General features: G+C 40.0%; 1 protein-coding gene and 1 long non-coding RNA gene across 5 annotated transcripts in view; one reads left to right on the top strand and one right to left on the bottom strand.

The window, feature by feature from the left end:
- The window catches only part of vav2 (vav 2 guanine nucleotide exchange factor), a 201,936-nt gene extending 185,647 nt beyond the window's left edge, over positions 1-16,289 (top strand). Inside the window, exons 13-28 of one of the 4 annotated variants that reach the window (XM_046066304.1) lie at positions 732-820; positions 937-1,069; positions 1,461-1,475; positions 1,800-1,909; positions 2,109-2,210; positions 3,988-4,076; positions 4,984-4,997; positions 5,139-5,157; positions 5,853-5,980; positions 7,314-7,385; positions 7,549-7,610; positions 7,933-8,049; positions 8,557-8,644; positions 8,747-8,870; positions 12,018-12,172; positions 13,661-16,289. In XM_046066304.1, the coding sequence (XP_045922260.1) occupies positions 732-820; positions 937-1,069; positions 1,461-1,475; positions 1,800-1,909; positions 2,109-2,210; positions 3,988-4,076; positions 4,984-4,997; positions 5,139-5,157; positions 5,853-5,980; positions 7,314-7,385; positions 7,549-7,610; positions 7,933-8,049; positions 8,557-8,644; positions 8,747-8,870; positions 12,018-12,172; positions 13,661-13,708 (1,365 nt within the window). In that variant the 3' untranslated portion in view covers positions 13,709-16,289. The remainder of the gene's footprint in view (positions 1-731; positions 821-936; positions 1,070-1,460; positions 1,476-1,799; positions 1,910-2,108; positions 2,211-3,987; positions 4,077-4,983; positions 4,998-5,138; positions 5,158-5,852; positions 5,981-7,313; positions 7,386-7,548; positions 7,611-7,932; positions 8,050-8,556; positions 8,645-8,746; positions 8,871-12,017; positions 12,173-13,660) is intronic. The other 3 variants (XM_046066305.1, XM_046066306.1, XM_046066307.1) reach the window with 3 other exon arrangements.
- LOC123981466 lies at positions 8,757-12,098 on the bottom strand. Its single transcript, XR_006827772.1, has 3 exons — positions 11,990-12,098; positions 10,177-10,302; positions 8,757-10,064 (listed from the first exon to the last, which is right to left on the bottom strand). It is a non-coding gene; the product is annotated as an uncharacterized LOC123981466 (long non-coding RNA).
- Positions 16,290-17,568: the final 1,279 nt, after the last annotated feature.

Below are 17,568 nucleotides of genomic sequence, written 5' to 3' on the forward strand. Positions count from 1 at the left end.
GCACCTGCCTTCACTGAAATTAGAAAATGAAATAAAAACCTTGTGTGAACCTTGTATCATTTATAATCCAATTTTACGGCCTCTGTTGTTATTTCTAATGCTAGATTCGACATCTTTAAAGAAGTCAGTTCTTGTGTATAAAAACAAATACATTGGCACTAATGTTATCACCAGGCTGGAATTTAAAGTTTGTCAGTGCGATTAGTCACAGAGCGTCACACAGCAGTAACCCATTCTTGAAAATGTCCCTTTTTTTCTTTCCTCTGCTAAGAACACGGGCTTCATCTCGCTTTCACCTGTCATGATCCTCCGCTTTTAAAATGTCCCCAGTAAATCACTTAGTCTTGAACATCACCGAGATGTTATGTTCTTTCCAGACTGAAGTTCACATCCCATAATATTTCAGTACTCTCCCATTTTCTCTTTCTTTGTCTTTCTGTCGCAGTTTTTCTCCTCTCTCCTCCCACTTTTACTCCTCCTCACCTCTCATCTTCTGTTTCCAACTGAGGTGCAAATAGTCACTGGGTTCATTTTGGACTACATGGATAGAAAAAATAACTTCTAATTTGGATTAGGAGGACGAAAAAATAACAGACTTGTATCCTTCATCATATATATATTTGAATTCTCCCTTTAATTCAAGTTTTGCTAAATTATTTATGGAATTTTCATTAAATTTAGAAGCTATAGTATGCGCTGGATTGACATTCTGTGTGTCCTTGTGACCTAAGCAGCAGGTGAAACTGGAGGAGTACGGGAGGCCCAAGATAGACGGAGAGCTGAAGGTGTGCTCCATCATCAACCGCACAAAACAGGACCGGTGAGTCCAAACTCTACAAACTCCCCAAAGGACATGAGAAATAAATTAAGCCAACGCCAGCAACGATGTAGTCTCACTGCGAAATTATCAATCAATATGTGTGTGTATGTCTTCAGGTATATATTCCTGTTCGATAAAGTGGTCATTGTCTGCAAGAGGAAAGGCTATAGCTATGAGCTCAAAGAGGTTATAGAACTGCAGTCCTATAAAATGTCGGACGATCCAATGAACAACAGAGACATGAAAAAGGTAAGAATCATCCTTTTAAGTATGAAAAAAAACACAGAGCAGAGCAATTTTGTCCACAGTGAACAAAGGCAGCCTTGCTAGTGCAGGTGATGAAACATCCTGTGTAATCATTACAAATGTTGCCCTTGAGCTGAAGCGCCTTGTTGATGGTAATTTCCAGATATGGAACTTATGAGTAATGCATTGAAGTGTCAGACATGCATTTTGCCCGTCCATGCTTGAAAGACCATGCAAAAGCAATGAAGGTCATTTAGGATTCATGAAAACGTACTGCAGTGCATTGCGCCAGCGATCTAACATGGCTTTTTGTTTTGAATCTGCATGTGTCTGTCCATGTTTGCATGTGTAACTGGGTCTTTCTCTGGTGTCTTTCTTTTTGCATGCTTACCAGTCAAGTGGAAAAATGGTAAGCTCAAATGACCTCTTTATTTAATTCATCTTCTCGTAGTGGCCTATTATGGACAGTGTTTAATTTTGTTTTGGGGGTTTTTTGGGTGTCATGCCGTGATTGCACGTGCACCCCACCAGCTCTGTGACTGGTCCACTTTTTGGTCAGATGCATTGCTAAAGCATGTGGAGCACCTTTTAGAATTAAATGTGATCATATTTCTGTATGTTTTTCTACTTATTGATTGGAACACGCAGGTATCACAAGATTCTTTGCCTGTCTCTTTCATTACCATCCACATATCTCTCTGCCATCTGTTCCACACTCACTTTTTCTCTCCAGTGGTCTTATGGTTTCTACCTGATCCACCTGCAAGGGAAGCAGGGCTTCCAGTTCTTTTGTAAAACTGAGGAGACCAAGAGGAAGTGGATGGAGCAGTTTGACATGGCCATGTGAGTATGATTGCACGGAAAGGGTTGACTACCGTTTAATATTAGATTTGCGAAACAATAACTTAGCTGAAAATTAAACTCTTTCTGTTTCTCATTCACTAATCCAGTGAAGGAAACAACAGAACAATCAAACCACATCCCCACAAACAGAAACAAGCTGTCCTGGCTAATTAGTTCCTTTCATCCATTATTGTTCCAGGTCCAACATCAAGCCAGAGAGAGCCACAGCCAATCAGCATAACTTCCAGATGCACACGTTTGATAAGAACACCAACTGTCGAGCTTGCAAGATGCTCCTGAGGTAACAACCCCGATAACTCCAGTGCTGATGTGCATATCAGCACATTCATATTCTACAATGAATAATGAATGCATCTTCATCCAGATTTTCAAGGGCTACCAAGTATCCAACAATATTCAGTAGTGAAAGAGATTTCTTTGTCAGTGTTATATGTATAGTCTGGGGAGACACTTCACACACTTGTTTTAAACACCCTGACTGGGCTTATGTAACATTTATACACATGTACATATTTCCATGTTTTATGCAGTGGTGAAGTCAGATCATTTACTTAAATAAAACTTTGATTTGACTCAAAGGAAAAGTTCAACATTTTAGAAAACAGGCTTATTTATGTTCTTGCTGAGAGTTAGATGAGAACATTGTCCATACTTAATATGAAGCTACCAACAGCAGCCGGCTAACTTAACAAAGACGGGAAAACAAGTAGCTTTGCTTTGTCCAAAGGTAACACCATGTCCCCCAAACTTCAGGTTTGTTCCCTGATGCTGTACACTGTAATTACCCAGTATTTACAACAGTGGTAGAATTGACTTTCCTTTCCTCCAGATAGTCAGTAAATCAGAGGCTATATTAAAAAGTGTTACCCTTAATTGTGTCTATTTAATGTACTGGTGGACAGTTTAATTGGTCATATTTAAAGTTATAGTAGCTACAATTAAATGTACGTACTACATTAAAAAGTACTATTATTGTTATTATAATTTATATTTCTTTGGGAATTGTGGTGGAGTTTCAGTATAAAGTAAAAAATTATGTACCTGAAACAAGTGTTGCTGCTATGCATTTGTAATGTAGTACTTTGCATTGTTAGCATATGTAGTATTATGTAATGTAGTATTAGTAAAAGTCATGGTTAAACACTTGAAACATGTCTCTCAAGCAAAAAAAAAAAGAGAGTGAAGAATTGAAGTGCTAAACTGAAGAGATATTTTAGCCACATTTGGTGAGCAACAAACAAACAAACCGACTTTAATCACAGAGGGAATATGTTTTTGGCTACCATAGCCCCTCATTAGTGTCAAAGCAATCTTAAATAACTAGAAAATAACTAATTGTGACTGAGGCTGACTGAGGATGATATTTTTAAAACATTCTCCTTCCTAACACCACCCACCGCGTCCCTGAGCACACCTTCTCCCAAGTGAGAGTGCTGCTCGACAGGGATAACCCGTGTCACTGAATCACCACTTTCACCTCTATTACAGTCAGCAGGCTAAACTCCACTCTGGGTATTGACCCACAAATTTCATGGCTTGGCTGACCTAAATTCACAGAGCCAGTGGAAGCGGGGACCATTGTTCGCACTCCCTGCTAGATGCTAATTACTGCTGCAGCCCCAGCGGATCCTGTTGTGATTTATGGCACTTACTATTCAACACGGCAGTGTGCGACACATGCAGTGTTACAGTATCCCTAACAAATACAGTTCTGGGGTACGTGGTCTTAAATGGAGCGAGTTATTTTTGTGATTTTAAAGGATCACAAATTGGAAATGATGGCCCATGTGTAACCACAATCACAGGCTTACAGTAACAAACAGCAGCTCCCCTTGTGTGTTGTACTTACAAGAATTTAATTTGTGTCTGAGACACTTCCTGTTTGCATTACTGATGGGTGTGTGTGTGTGTGTGTGTGTGTGTGTGTGTGTGTGTGTGTGTGTGTGTGTGTGTGTGTGGGTGGGTGTGTGTGTGTGTGTGTGTGTGTGTGTGGTGGGTGTGTGTGCGTGTGCGTGTGCGTGTGCGTGTGCGTGTGCGTGTGTGTGTGTGTCCTCTAGGGGCATCTTCTATCAGGGCTACTACTGCGCTCGCTGTGGAACAGGAGCACACAAAGAGTGTCTGGAAGTCATCACCATCTGCAAAATCAGTAGGTGTTTCCGCTAATCTTTTCCATTTAGAGCAAGTTAATTCTTTTTTATGAAACTTCACTCTGTCCACAATTAGAAACCTGCTGTCACTGAACACTGTCCTGCTTGTAGGCTACTTTATCCAGCAGGAAAATGGGGGATTGGTTCTTGTGGGGTTCCTGTGGGACGGTGGTTGTGTCACTGGGTTTGGTACCAAAGAGGAAAAACACAACTTGGAATCCGGAGGAATTATCTGGCCATCACTTGATATGCCCAGCCTTTTCAGCAGATATAGCCCTGATAATTTAGACTGGTTATTCTGAACCGTTTAGGCTTCATGAAGCAAGGCCTACTTGTGACCCATCATGATCACTACCATATGTCTAAGGATTAGACATATGGTAGTGATGTTTTATTTTAATTATTTTTAGAGGCCTGAAGAAGTGAAATGATCCAGTTATTCACAACCACAAAAAAAGCTAGTTGACATACATCTACAAAAGTAAATATTTTTTGTGTAGCATAAATGTTTTGTGTTTTTCCTGCTTTCTTTTTCTTATTTATCTCTTGATCAACCGTTTCACCTCAGATTTATCTTGTCACACGTTAAAGTGGAGTAGTCTCAACCCCCAGCTTGGGAACCACAGATTTACCCTACCTCACTTTAGAAACTCATAGGTCTGTTTTCTCAAATTACAGCCAAGTCAGTACACTTTACTTCTAGGATTTAGCCAGAATGCAGCCAAACAAGCGAAATTGCTTTCCTGCTTGACTTAGCATATTACAAAGAGTCCCACAAAGCCCTGAACCATATTATGAAAGTAGTTCTACTCGAATATTCAGTTTAGATCAGGCACAATCAATAATGGTAGCCAGTTCTGTTGTGAATCCTCCCTGACTGTTACTGTCTGTTCTGTCTTGTTTCAGATCCTCATGACTTGGTGAGTACATCCTCTTCACCGTACTGTAGCAGTATTATCATTAATATCATCCTCTAATTGCTTTTGTCTTTATCATTAAATTAAGTAGGATTTTTGATTGTAATCATGTTGTTCACTAAGTATATGTGTCTCTTTGTTTAGGAACCTGGAATATCATCAGGTGAGAACACCTCCTGTCGCCTAAACATAGAGAGCATGTTAATTTGAAGCTGCATTTTCTGTCAGCTGTCAAGTACAAGTTTGTTATAGACACAGCTGTTATTTACCAGCACAGTTCTCTACTGCCATCTAGTGGAGAGACCCACTACAATAATATTAGCCATGTAGAGTGGGTGGCAATGCATAGACAGAGAGATATACTTAAAATATTACTTGAAATTCAAAAACTTGAGATAAGACGGATTTCATAGCTGGTCTACAGTATCTTGGAATAATCAACACACATTGGTCGGTCTGGAGAGAATGAGATACCGTTTCAAATGACAGTGTTGCTCCTGCTTCTTTGTAATTATTGGCATTTGCCTTATAAGATCCTTCAAAGTGGACAGAGAAAGGGAAACCATGTGACAAAGATCCTGCATCAGATCTGAACGCAGGATGTTGTGGTTATATTGTGTGTATCAGTGCAGTCCCAGCAGGCAAGATTTTTATGTTAAAACAGCCTTTATCAGCCTAAATTGGTATGTTAAAAAAAAGAGAGAAACCTAAGAGGGATATCAAAACTACAGTGAGCAGCACTGTGTCCAGACAAAGTGAGATTTAATGTTTTTAATGTTTTTTTTTCTCTTCATCTCTTAACTGTTCCTCCCACTTACCTCCATTATGCTCACTGCAAACACTTGATTGTGTTTCCAGGTCCCAAGATGGTGGCAGTGAGGAACTACCATGGCACACCAGCACCTCCAGGAAAGACACCGCTCTCTTTTCAAACAGGAGATTTTATCGAGCTGCTGAAAGGAGATCCTGACACCCCGTGGTGGGAGGTAAAGTAGTCAATCACATCTATTTGAAGCCATCACCCACTTTGACACATAAAGTGTGAATATTGTTATTAAGACATTTGATGTTGACTGTGTGCTCCAGCACATTGTGAAACAAATCACTGACTCTGAAATTAAAGCTGCTGATCTACAGCTTTAAAGGTGGTCACATCCATACTGAGTGCCGGGGTAGAACTCTCTTTTTAAGAGAGCCTGGCTCTGTCCAAAGGTAACAAAATCTGACTTCCAAGCCTCTCCAAAGCCAACTAATTAACATTTTGTTTGTTTAATCCATACAAAAACTGGCTTTTTTGTCTTGGCAGTAACTTCCTGGAGTCTTGTCATCACCATGAGGAAGTCTGTGGCAAGGCTAAGAAATAGTCCAGCGCATAACCCCCTCATAAAACCACAACTTGTTTTTTATACTTCAGTTTTTGTAGGGATTAAACAAAAGAGATATACTGTGTTAATTATTTTTAATTAGGCTAGCTGTTTCCCCCACTTCCAACATTTATGCTAAGCTGGCTGTAGCCTTGAATTTACCGTACAGGCAAGAGTGGTTTCAATCTTCTTATCACAGTCTCAGTAAGAAAGCAAATAAGCGTATTTTCCCAAAATGTCACACCTTGCCTTAATCCAGTGTGCATCAATAAAGCTCTACCAGCAAACCTGGACAATCCTCTACAGTATATTAGGCTGGATGACAGGAGCTCCAACACTACAGTACTTGCTCCGGGCACTTGTGACACGCTGAATCACACTTTCAGCTTCTTGTGTGAGGCTTGCTTTTCCCCAAGTGACTCAGGGCAACTTTCTGAAGCCATTAATTTAAACTCACCTACTGCTTCCTCCTCTTCCTATCCCTGTACCGCATGACAGCATAATCTCTCCATGCAATGTCAGTGGGTGTGCTGACCTTAAAAATCGATCGCTTCAGGTAGCAGACGTTGAAGCCTGTCTGGCGCTGATGGGGGAACTTGACAGATGTGTTCATTTAATTGTAGGTGCAACACCTAGCATCAATGTGTAATGTGTATTCAGTTAAAGCCAGTACTGCCAGTGATTTTATAAGATTTGTCCTCATTTTTTCATTGGCACAAGTTTTTCTTTCTAGAAAAATAAGCCTGTCCTGTTCGATATTTTTTCCTGTTAAATCCGAGGGCAATTTATTACTGCACTGTAACTACATTGACACAATCCCTTACTTTAATTGAATTTACTTTCCTTTTCATTGTGTTTTTAAAACATTAAATGCATTTCTTTGCCTTATGTAAAGCACTTTTAATTGCATCAGTATTTGAAGTGCAATAAGAACAAACTTCCCTTTACCTTGCAGGGAAAGCTGATACAAACACAAAAGAGTGGTTTCTTCCCCAGTTCATGTGTAAAGCCTTATCTGGACCCAAAGGTAAGTCACCCAGATGAAGAGAATCATTGCAGTATGTGTATTTCTCTTCAGTGTACACTTAACTTGCTCTGTGGGACATACATATAAATGATCTACTTCTTAACTATGGTTTTATTTTTGTTTATAAGCTATTTAATGTGCAGTTTCTGTTTTTTTATGACAGCCCTTCCAGTCATTATCGAGCCGGCAGTCCTCAAGGGAAGCAGACTACTATGGATATCCATGGTAAGACCCTTATCTTCTGAAGGTTGTGGATTTAAGGTTATTTCATCCTCATACTTTTAAGTCCCTGTTCATTATATACTGCTATTACCCTGAGGTCACTATCCTTTAATTACATCAGATTTATTCATATTATGACTAGTATACCATTAATTTCATGCACTAGTTCAATTTAAAGCAAACTGACCCCAAACATGACCGCAACCAAAAGATTAATTACTGCATTGGTGTTTGATGTCAACGATTTGTAAAACCTTTTCGATGTCATTCGATTATTTAACTTTGTATCAGGAGGTTACAATATTTATTCTCCGCTCCTCTGTAGGTTTGCAGGGAACATGGAACGCCAGCAAGCTGACAACCTTTTAAAATCCCACAGCAGTGGGACCTACCTTATCAGAGAGAGGACAGCGGAGGCAGAGAGGTTCGCCATCAGCATCAAGTGAGTGTTTGACATCTTGAAGGAGAGGAAAGTCCCAAGGTTTTTATCCACATCTCATGGGGAATAAAAGTTCTCATGGGATGCCCCAGTCAGCTTTTTCTGTGCATCTTTTAGCTCAGGCTAATTACCAGTTAGTAACTGCTTTTTAAAAATCCTGTTTTTTGTGTTTCCTCTGAGAGAATTCATCTTGAAGAGAAATAATGCATGAGCTCTTACTGTCATACAGTGATATACTGGGAGATGTGTTGTGCTTTTGCACATTTGTCTTCAAGTCTTTAAGACTGGTGCTGTAGGGAACTGCGTTAAGACAAATAATTTAAGTCGCACAGAGTGCCGTAACTGTGAACATTATTTTGGTTCATTAGTCCTCCAGGTATACAACTAAATATTTGATGTTAACAGCAGCAGAACCACAAAGGCAAAGTAACATACTAAATGTTTTCTGATAAAATGTTGAGGACAATTTAGTCAGTTTCAATTGTAAACAATTTCTCTGTGGTGTTACAGATTCAATGATGAAGTAAAACACATCAAAGTCATTGAAAAAGACAGCTGGATTCACATCACTGAGGCCAAGAAGTTTGAGAGTCTTTTGGTACGTGTGTGTTTAACTACAACACAAAATACCCACAGTCAAAAGAAAAAAGAAATCAGTTGGTCACAATTTTTAATCCTTCTGTACTGTTTATTATAACAGGAGCTGGTGGAGTACTATCAGTCCCATTCACTGAAAGAAAGCTTTAAGTTGTTAGATACCACATTGCGATACCCCTACAAGTCAAGAGAACGTTCGCTAACGCGGGCCAGCACACGCTCGCCAGGTAAGCCTTCCAAGTGTTCCTTTTCTCCAGAATCTTGTGCACAAAATAAGAATGCAATGGCTTTCAACCTGGTATCACATATCAACCAATACCAACACACAGCCTGACGATAGCCTGCTCTATCGCTACTCCGCAAGCAACACACTATGCTAATCAAAATCATACAATTTCGTACATTACAGCTGATAAATGACAGTCCAATTACCTTTCTTTCTTGTTACCTCGCTGATGCAGTTTTGTTTCATGAATAGTAATCCTGCTTGGCCAGTGGAAAATGAACAACATCAACCATTAAAAGGGCCCTATGGAGTTTTCTTGTAGCCGAACAAAAGTTTGTTTACATTCAGTTTACGCACAAATCTGTGCTTAAACTGTGCGTACGAAAGTTGTATGCACATGCCGAAGGTGAGCCTAAAGATATCACACTGCCTATCTGCAAGCTATTTAAAAGGGGTGTGCAAGTGTAAACCCTTTTATTAAACTAGGGAGAATGGGGATGTGGGGTGTCCACATTCACTGATCCATTGAAAAGAGACAGCAAACTGTAATTAAGGATTGAGGCTTGTCACTCGTGCTGATTACAGAGGCTCAGCAGACGGACATGCCTCTCCACCAGAAGCATATCTAAATACAGAGTAAGGAGCAGGTTCTAGACTAATTTTTATAACATCTTGGTAAGTAAGCTCATAGTAAGTGAGGTAAAATTGCCTGGACGTTGGCGTCAGATCAACCAATTGTCGATCGTCCCTTCAATTGTCGGCCACCAGGCACTTGCCAGTGAGCTTTCCCTTTAGACAGGGCTCCAGTTGAGGGCCCCACTCTTTCTGTTCTCGGCAAGGAAGCTTTTTCCCAATGTTGTCCATAAGGGTTGTGGAATCATTCTTGATTTAACAGTCTACCTAGGTTACAACCCCCGCCTATGGTCACGAGCTTTGGGTAATGCCCAAAAGAATTAGATCACAGATAGAAGTGAATGAAATGAGTCTCCTGGTTAAGTTTACCCTTAGAGGTAGGGTGAGAAACTTAGACATCTGGATGGAATATCAGCTGAACTGCTTCTCCTCGGACTACTGTGGCGGTATCCATAGCTTTTCCAGCTAGAAGTAGACCACTGGTCAGACCCGGTACAAGCTGGAGGAATTATGCAATCTGGCCTCTGGCAGTACCCTCGGATGGGCTCCTTTGGTTAGCTGGCTGCCATCGTGAGCCGGACCCGGATAAATGGAGGATAGTGAATGATAAATGAATATGACAGTACGTATTGTACAACGTTATATAGATGTTATAATGTGCAGGTCTAGCTTACAAATTGAATCCGTTGCCATCTTCGCTGTGGGTATAGCAAGGAAGAGTAAAATAATTGAGACAGACTACCTCCCACTCTCATTGTCTTCACTGGTGCTGTCTTCCTCTCCTCAGGCCAGTGACTCTCCTGACTCATACAGAGTGGAAAGGAGGAAGTCCAGAGGGGAATAGGGGAGTAAAGGAGACAAGCAGTGAAAAATAGATAAAGAGAGAAAGACAAAGAGAAAGAGTTTGTCAGCTAACTCAGAGGCCCGTGGACTGGCTGTCTGAATTGGCAGCCCTCTCTTCCTGTTAGACTGTATCAGTACTGGCTCTGGCCTTGCACTGGCTTCTGTCCTACATTGGCCTGCCTTTTGTTCAATCTGCAGGAAGAACTGGCCACACCACCAAGATTGTTTCCCTTCTGTTTTGGCTGAATTTGGATATGATTGGAGACAATTGAGCCTTTGCTGATGACAATGTGCTCTCACTCTCTCTGTTGTTGTGTTTTCAAGCATAGTTTTTGTATTTTAGTAGTTGCAGGTGCCTCACACCCTGCAGGTGTGCATGGAGACAGTGGTGGGATTAGGAAGGAGCTATTATGATGAAGCATCTATGATCATATATGAGTATATTATCAGTGGGTTTGTTCAGGGGCTGCTAAAAGCCGTGGCCAATCACATCCGCTTCTCTCATTTCCTTTAAAAGCTATGCTTTCTGCACCATTATGTGGTGTTTGGTAATGGAGTAAGAGTCCAGACAAACATTGTCTGGGAGGCTGTAAAGCAGCTGAAATATGGTTCAAAGAGCAGAAGATGTAACCTGTTCATGTATTATACATTAAAAGTCCAGCAGACATTATGTAGAATTCATACATGTAGAATAAACAAGTAGAATTTCAAATTGTGTGTTCTGGTTTTACCTCATTTCCATTACATGAAAATTGAGTCAGTTAGTTCACATGCAACATTAGAGTAATTACTGCCCAACTGGGAACAAAACAGGAGTCTCTTTAAGTCTTTTTACATCAGTGCAAAAACTGACAATTCCGACCCCGATCCTGTTTGCAGTTAAATAACAAAAATAGTTGTTGTCAGTCATCCCACTAAAACTGTTGTCAAATCATGACAACACAATTATCACGAATAAAAATCATGGAAACAGAACCCTATCTTTAAGAGCGAGACAACTTCAATGCACCAGCTTTTCTGTTTTTAACTCTGCCTCTCTGTCTCCAGCTCTGCTTGCTCTTCAGAACATTTTCCTGCTTTATTTCCTCCTCTATCTCTTCTCCTCTCAGCAGCCACCTGCGCCTCCTACAACTTCTCCTTCCTCAGTCCGCAGGGCCTCAACTTCTCCTCCTCTCAGAGCTCAGCTCCCTTTTGGTCAGGTACTCAGGTTTTTCTTTCTTTTCTTGCTCCTGTTGTCTTCCCGCACCTCATTGCTTGTAATTTCATAATAAACCATTGTGCTCTCGACTTCATTACTTCTTCTCTGTGGCGCTCTTTTCATTAACGAGAACATTTCAGTTCTTCCCAGGATGACACTCCCTCATTAAATCAAGAAAAGAAAACCAATTTCCTCTCCCATGATGAAACAACATGTCCTTTCCCATCATGCTCATTTGTCATTGTGTGACTATGTGCTAGAAACGGAACTGACTCTCTTCCTTCTGATCTTTCTTCACAACTAATTATTACCACAAAATCCAGTATTTCTGTCTGTAATTTATATATATATATATATATATATATATATATATATATATATATATATATATATATATATATATGTGTGTGTGTGTGTGTGTGTGATATAAGGTGTTAAATTCTTACCATGTGAACGCCGTTTCCGTCTTCGCAGTGTTTACTCCTCGGGTGGTCAGTACAGCAGTGGCCAGGTATAACTTTGCAGCACGAGACATGCGAGAGCTGTCACTGCGAGAAGGGGATATTGTCAAAATCTACAGCAAGATCGGTGGAGACCAGGGCTGGTGGAAAGGAGAGGCCAACGGTCGAGTGAGTAAACCACGGAAGTCTGTTCACTGAACTGATAAAGGAAATAATGGCCACAGACTGAAAAGCCCACATAAATGGAGAATGTTTTGGATGTTGTAATCTTTGCAGATTAGTACTGTTTGATTAAGTTTAAGTAAGTTAAGTAAGTTAGGGATGTACAAAGACCAAACCAAGTATTTAGACACTCTACCTCAACTTATGTGGGCTTTTGTGTCAAAGTGACTAGATTTAACAATAAATCCATTAATATTAAAAGCATTCCTAAAGCAGTTGGTTGAAATAGAAAAGTCTGGCTGCTGGGAAATGTGCCAGTTTCATAGGCTGGATGTGATGTCTGCTTTTTATTCTAGGGATGTTCCCCATTAGGTTTTAAATTTGACAGTGTTCATGTGTTGCTGTGGAGCCAGAGTGGGTGTATCTACTTTAGAATTGTACTGTACAGCTAAACTGGTTTGTACTGTAGTGCAGTCCGAGCTGAGGTACTGTAGCTGTCTCATTTTGATTTCATTATAGCGTGTTGCCATCTTGCTTTTTACTCCTTCAAGGACTTTTATGAAAACAAGTTTTTTTGATTGATTTACAAAGAGCATATCTAGGGAAACAGACTCAGAAATGCTGGTTGAATAAAGAGACACTCCATGTAGGTCAGATCTCATGGACACCAGGTGTTAACGTGCAATTGGAATCTGGTTCAGGAAATATGCACCTGTCACTGCAGTATGCTAATTCTCACAGAATGCATTGCAATCAAAATGTCCCATTAACCACACCACTTCTGGAGGTGCCCTGGCTCGCACTGTTATCGGATCTTAGCCAGGTGTAAATGCCTCCCACCCCCACCATTTCTGACATGTCAAAACTTTGGTAGCACCTAAATCATCATTTTAGAGTTGTCTCATTAAGGCCATGTGAGGAAGAAAGAATCAATGCTTAGCCAAGCACTCATAGAAACATCACAACACAACACAACATGCATGCTTCATGGAGCGTGTTATTTTTCATCACCGCATGGATCAGGGTGCATTATCCCACTTTTAAAATGACTATTTGCCAGTGATACAAATATAATGTGTATGCTCTATAAATACGTATGGTCTTTAAATGCATATTGTGTTGGTACTATCTCTGTCAGTTCAGCACTCACTACTCCTGCAGGGAGGAGAAGTTGTTGCCTGGCAACAGCTGAAGTAGTATTTGAAGTAGCCTTCAAATATTTTTTAGTCCAGGGATGAGGCTTCTACATCTAAAAAGGATGCACATCCTCTAGCAAATTAAAGCATTAAAGTATTCTGAGTGGCATTAGTCTAATCTGCATTCATGCTACACACACAATGGATTCAATTTAGTGTTACCAAATGTTTATCTCACTGCATGTACAGCTACACTGGATGTAAAAAAGGCATCTGAATAAACACAATTAACATCCCGTGTTTCCATTTGCTACTATAAAGAGTCTATAGCTCTCATAATTAACGTTTTATGTTTCAGATTGGATGGTTTCCCTCAACCTACGTGGATGAAGAAGGAGTGCAGTAGAGCTTGGATGTTTGTTGGTCTTGCTCCCTTTAAATCAGGAACCATCTTCTATCTACTGTTCTCAGAGAAAATTACTCACTCTCTCCAGGAAAATAACAAGATATACAAAACAAGACTGTTTTTTTATTTGTTTGGTTTTTTTTTGCTGGATACTCATTTTTCAGCGAGTGTTTCTACCCCATTTCTCTATCTTCAATTATGCATCAGCTTTGCTCATGTTTGTTTTGTTTGTTTTTTTTGGGGGGGGGGGTTGTTTCTGGCAGGATGTCCTGTTTAATTTCTGTACAGGAAAGAAGAAAAAACAGGCTTGCTGTCCGTCAGCCTCTGTGCGCTCTGTAGAGGCTTTATTGAACTGAGGACACGGCAAACATTGACTGTGGATAGCTTTACTTTGAAAAAGGCTCCCCTATGTTGCAGGTCTCTATGCGAGGTGAAATAATTGTACAGTATAGATAATTTATTGAATAGAGATTATTATCATTACTAATGATTATTGTGGGGAAGTTGATTAAAGTAACAGCAAGGAATCGGAGGAGGAAAACTAAAATAAGAAGAAAAAAGACAGATGCTCTGTTTTCATGTTGAGAGATTTTGCCTTAGTTGTCATGGTGATGCCTTGTGGGCTGACACCAGTGGAGGGAATCGACTTTGTTGACTGGTTTTACTTCTCCATGTATGCATGTGCCCATGTGCGGCCCACACAAACACACACACACACACACACACACACACACAGACCAATGTACAGTACGGTGCCTTTGAAGAATGGTCGTTGCTTACTGAACCTCAACATCAGCCAGTAAAGAACATTGCCATCCTAAAAGACAGTTCGTCCACATCCAGAGGACTTTACTAAAGGAGGTGGGGGGAGGCACTTCTACAACGTACCGGGACGGCTTGCCTTCTGAGCCCTCAAAAACAAGATGGTGAAGCATTTAACTTATCCAAACTGGTGACTGGATGGACAGTTGGAGGGTTTTTATAGTCAACAGGAATCACATACACAGTTCACATCAGTCTTGGCGTCATACGTCTATGGGTGCAATCAGCTGGATGCGAAAGGGAAACAGCAAGACATTCCACTCGACTGCCACTTCACACTTTTAAAACTCTGTGTTCCTTGTTTTATTGATTGATTTTTTTTTTTGCACAGAATCAAGATTATTTTTTAATTGTTGACAACTGGACCAACAGTTGTTGTTGTCATTTAAAGCCAAAATCAGCCATGTTTTAATGTCTGCATGGAGTTTGATGGATTGCTATGATTTTTCGTAACTTGCCTTACTTTTACAGATGATCAGGTGACGGGAAGTTTCTTTTAATGTTAATCATTTTCCATATGTGAAATCCGTTTTGGTGCTGTGCAGACTGGTGAAAACAGTGTCAAAAGATTTTTAATCTGAAGGAAAACTTTGTGTGCTAATTAACATTAAGCCACATCATTTTGTGATTTTCTAGGGGTGCAGTGCTCAGTGTTTCCATTTACTACCAGTAATGCCCTAGTGCCATAAATACTTTTACAGATTTATAGCCATTTAGACTGCAGTGTGTTGGCATACTGCTTTAATCAGTTTTCTATTGAGCATAGATGTACTGTACCAGACAACTTTCCAATTCTAGTTACACAGATATTCAGATGTTTATTGACCCTGCCAGCTCAGCTTTCTATAAAAGGTTAGTTCAAATGATGTTTACATTTAATTTGATGTACAGCATATTGACTATCTCTGTTTATATGGCTTTGCCTATAGCCTTCATAAATTCCACCTGCACATTTAAGTATTGAGATATTGCTTGCAGCTTACACCAAATTGTCTTTTCTTACGTTTTTTTTTCCAGAAAAAGGAAGAAAAAAAATTGCTTTACTAAAAAAATAGGATGTTATGGAAAGTAGCTGTTTTATCAAATTAAGACTGAGGTCTTGCTTCAAATGGTTAAAAAATAAATCAGTTACATGCGTTACATTTAGCTGATGGTGTTCTCCAAAGTTCTTACAATTGCTAAGTATTTCAGAGGTCACATGCCTCTGGAGCAACTAGGGTTTAAGTGTCTTGCTCTAGGATACATTGGTGGATGTGTCACTGTGGGGAATTGTACCCAGGTCTCTCACACCAAAGGCATGTGTCTACTGCACCATCACCACCCCACCCCCAGTTATCAAAACGATTTCAACTCACTGTCAGAGCCTTCATGCACCCCGGGGAGAAGTAAAGTGCAAACACTGAGCACATCAGCTCTGGCTGGTTCACAAAAACTTATGGAGCAGAAGATGCTGATATGTTTAGTTTCTAAACTTTTGACTGTCTATGATGTGTGTTATTGCAAAGGCTGATCGCCCCGAAATACACAAAGTCCTACCACTGTGTGAGGGAGACCTCCATGTTGTCTTAAACGAGGGGAAGGGGGGGTTCTAGTCGCTGTTTATGTAGTGGACAAAAACCCATTGCATGTGGCTATTGATATTTCAACTCCTGTCAGTACATCCTCAAAAAATAAGTACTTAATTGTGTAAATTTTTTGAATGGTTGAGTATTCCGAAATGAGGTCTATTATGAAATAAATATTTCTCTTTTGGTTTAAATATACGACTGAATCATTTTGAGTTTTGAGTTGTATTTTGAGCTTTTGTTTTGCTGCAAATGATAAAAACACCCAAGGTTCCACTTCAGCATTCCAGAAAACCATTTATTTCAGTGTGTAGTTAAAAATGAAAATAAGAGCTTATAGAATAAAGTCTTTTTCATTATGTTTTTTTTTTATATTTATACATTACATGTATGTTGATTTTAAGATAGTAATGAAAGAAGAAAAGTTCTTATGAGACTAAGATCATCTTAAAGGTTCAGTGTCTGATATTTAGGAGGATCTAGTGACAGAAATGCAAAATATTATATACAGATCGATTTTTTCAGTGGTGTATAAAGACCTTATATAATATACATAATGTTTTTATTACCTTAGAATGTGCCATTTCTATCTACATGCCGCGGGTCCTCTTACATTGAAGTCGCCGTGTTGCGTCGCCATGTTTCTACAGTAGCCCAAATGGACAAACGGCTCTACAGATCGCATTTCGTCATTAGGTTGAATATGTATGAAAAAAGTAGTAGTATCTAGACACCTGGTTTGTTAAAAGTAAGAAGAGAAGTGAAATTTGGACAAATGGACGACGTATTATTAAACACAAGAGCCAACAGAGCGTGTCGGCTACCATAGCTTCTCCTATGCGCCCGCAAAAGGAGAGCTGAATTGTGACTGAGCTGTTGGTTGCAATTTGCAACCCTCACCACTAGATGCCACTAAAACTTACACACTGAACCTCTAAAGCAATTAACATGAACAATGTTATAAAATCATCACACTGCACAGCTTTGAATAGACTCTGTGCCAGACTCCTGCTGCCCCAAATATTCAGTGTCCCAAGTGTCTTGAAGCTTCTATTCAAACATTACAATAAGATCTAAAGGCTTCTCAGTTCAGCTCTGTTGTTGTTGATCGTCAGACTGCGTATCCGAACTTGCTGTCATATTATACTGTTGCTGGAGGGAGTGTGATTGCATCCTTCATAGAAAGAGCTCACTTCTGTTCCGCCCACCTGATAGTAAGTATCCTGTGGGTGCTGACTGGTGCTCCGGCTCGTATAGCGACTGACCAGGTGGCTGTCAGGAGGCAGCGCGTCCTCCCTGTTGGATATCACAGCAGAACAGAGCGAGAAAGTAAAAGGATTTTACTACCAATGATGTTATTTCAGTTCAGTCATTTGTATTCAGGGAATTAGTGTTTGATGTATTTCATGGTGAAATGGCTTAAAAGGCAATTTTAGAAGTTGAGTTCATGGACTGAGCTTTCATAGTATGAAC

Source organism: Micropterus dolomieu, linkage group LG13 (assembly GCF_021292245.1).
Source record: "Micropterus dolomieu isolate WLL.071019.BEF.003 ecotype Adirondacks linkage group LG13, ASM2129224v1, whole genome shotgun sequence".
In the NCBI taxonomy this organism is placed as follows: Eukaryota; Metazoa; Chordata; class Actinopteri; order Centrarchiformes; family Centrarchidae; genus Micropterus; species Micropterus dolomieu.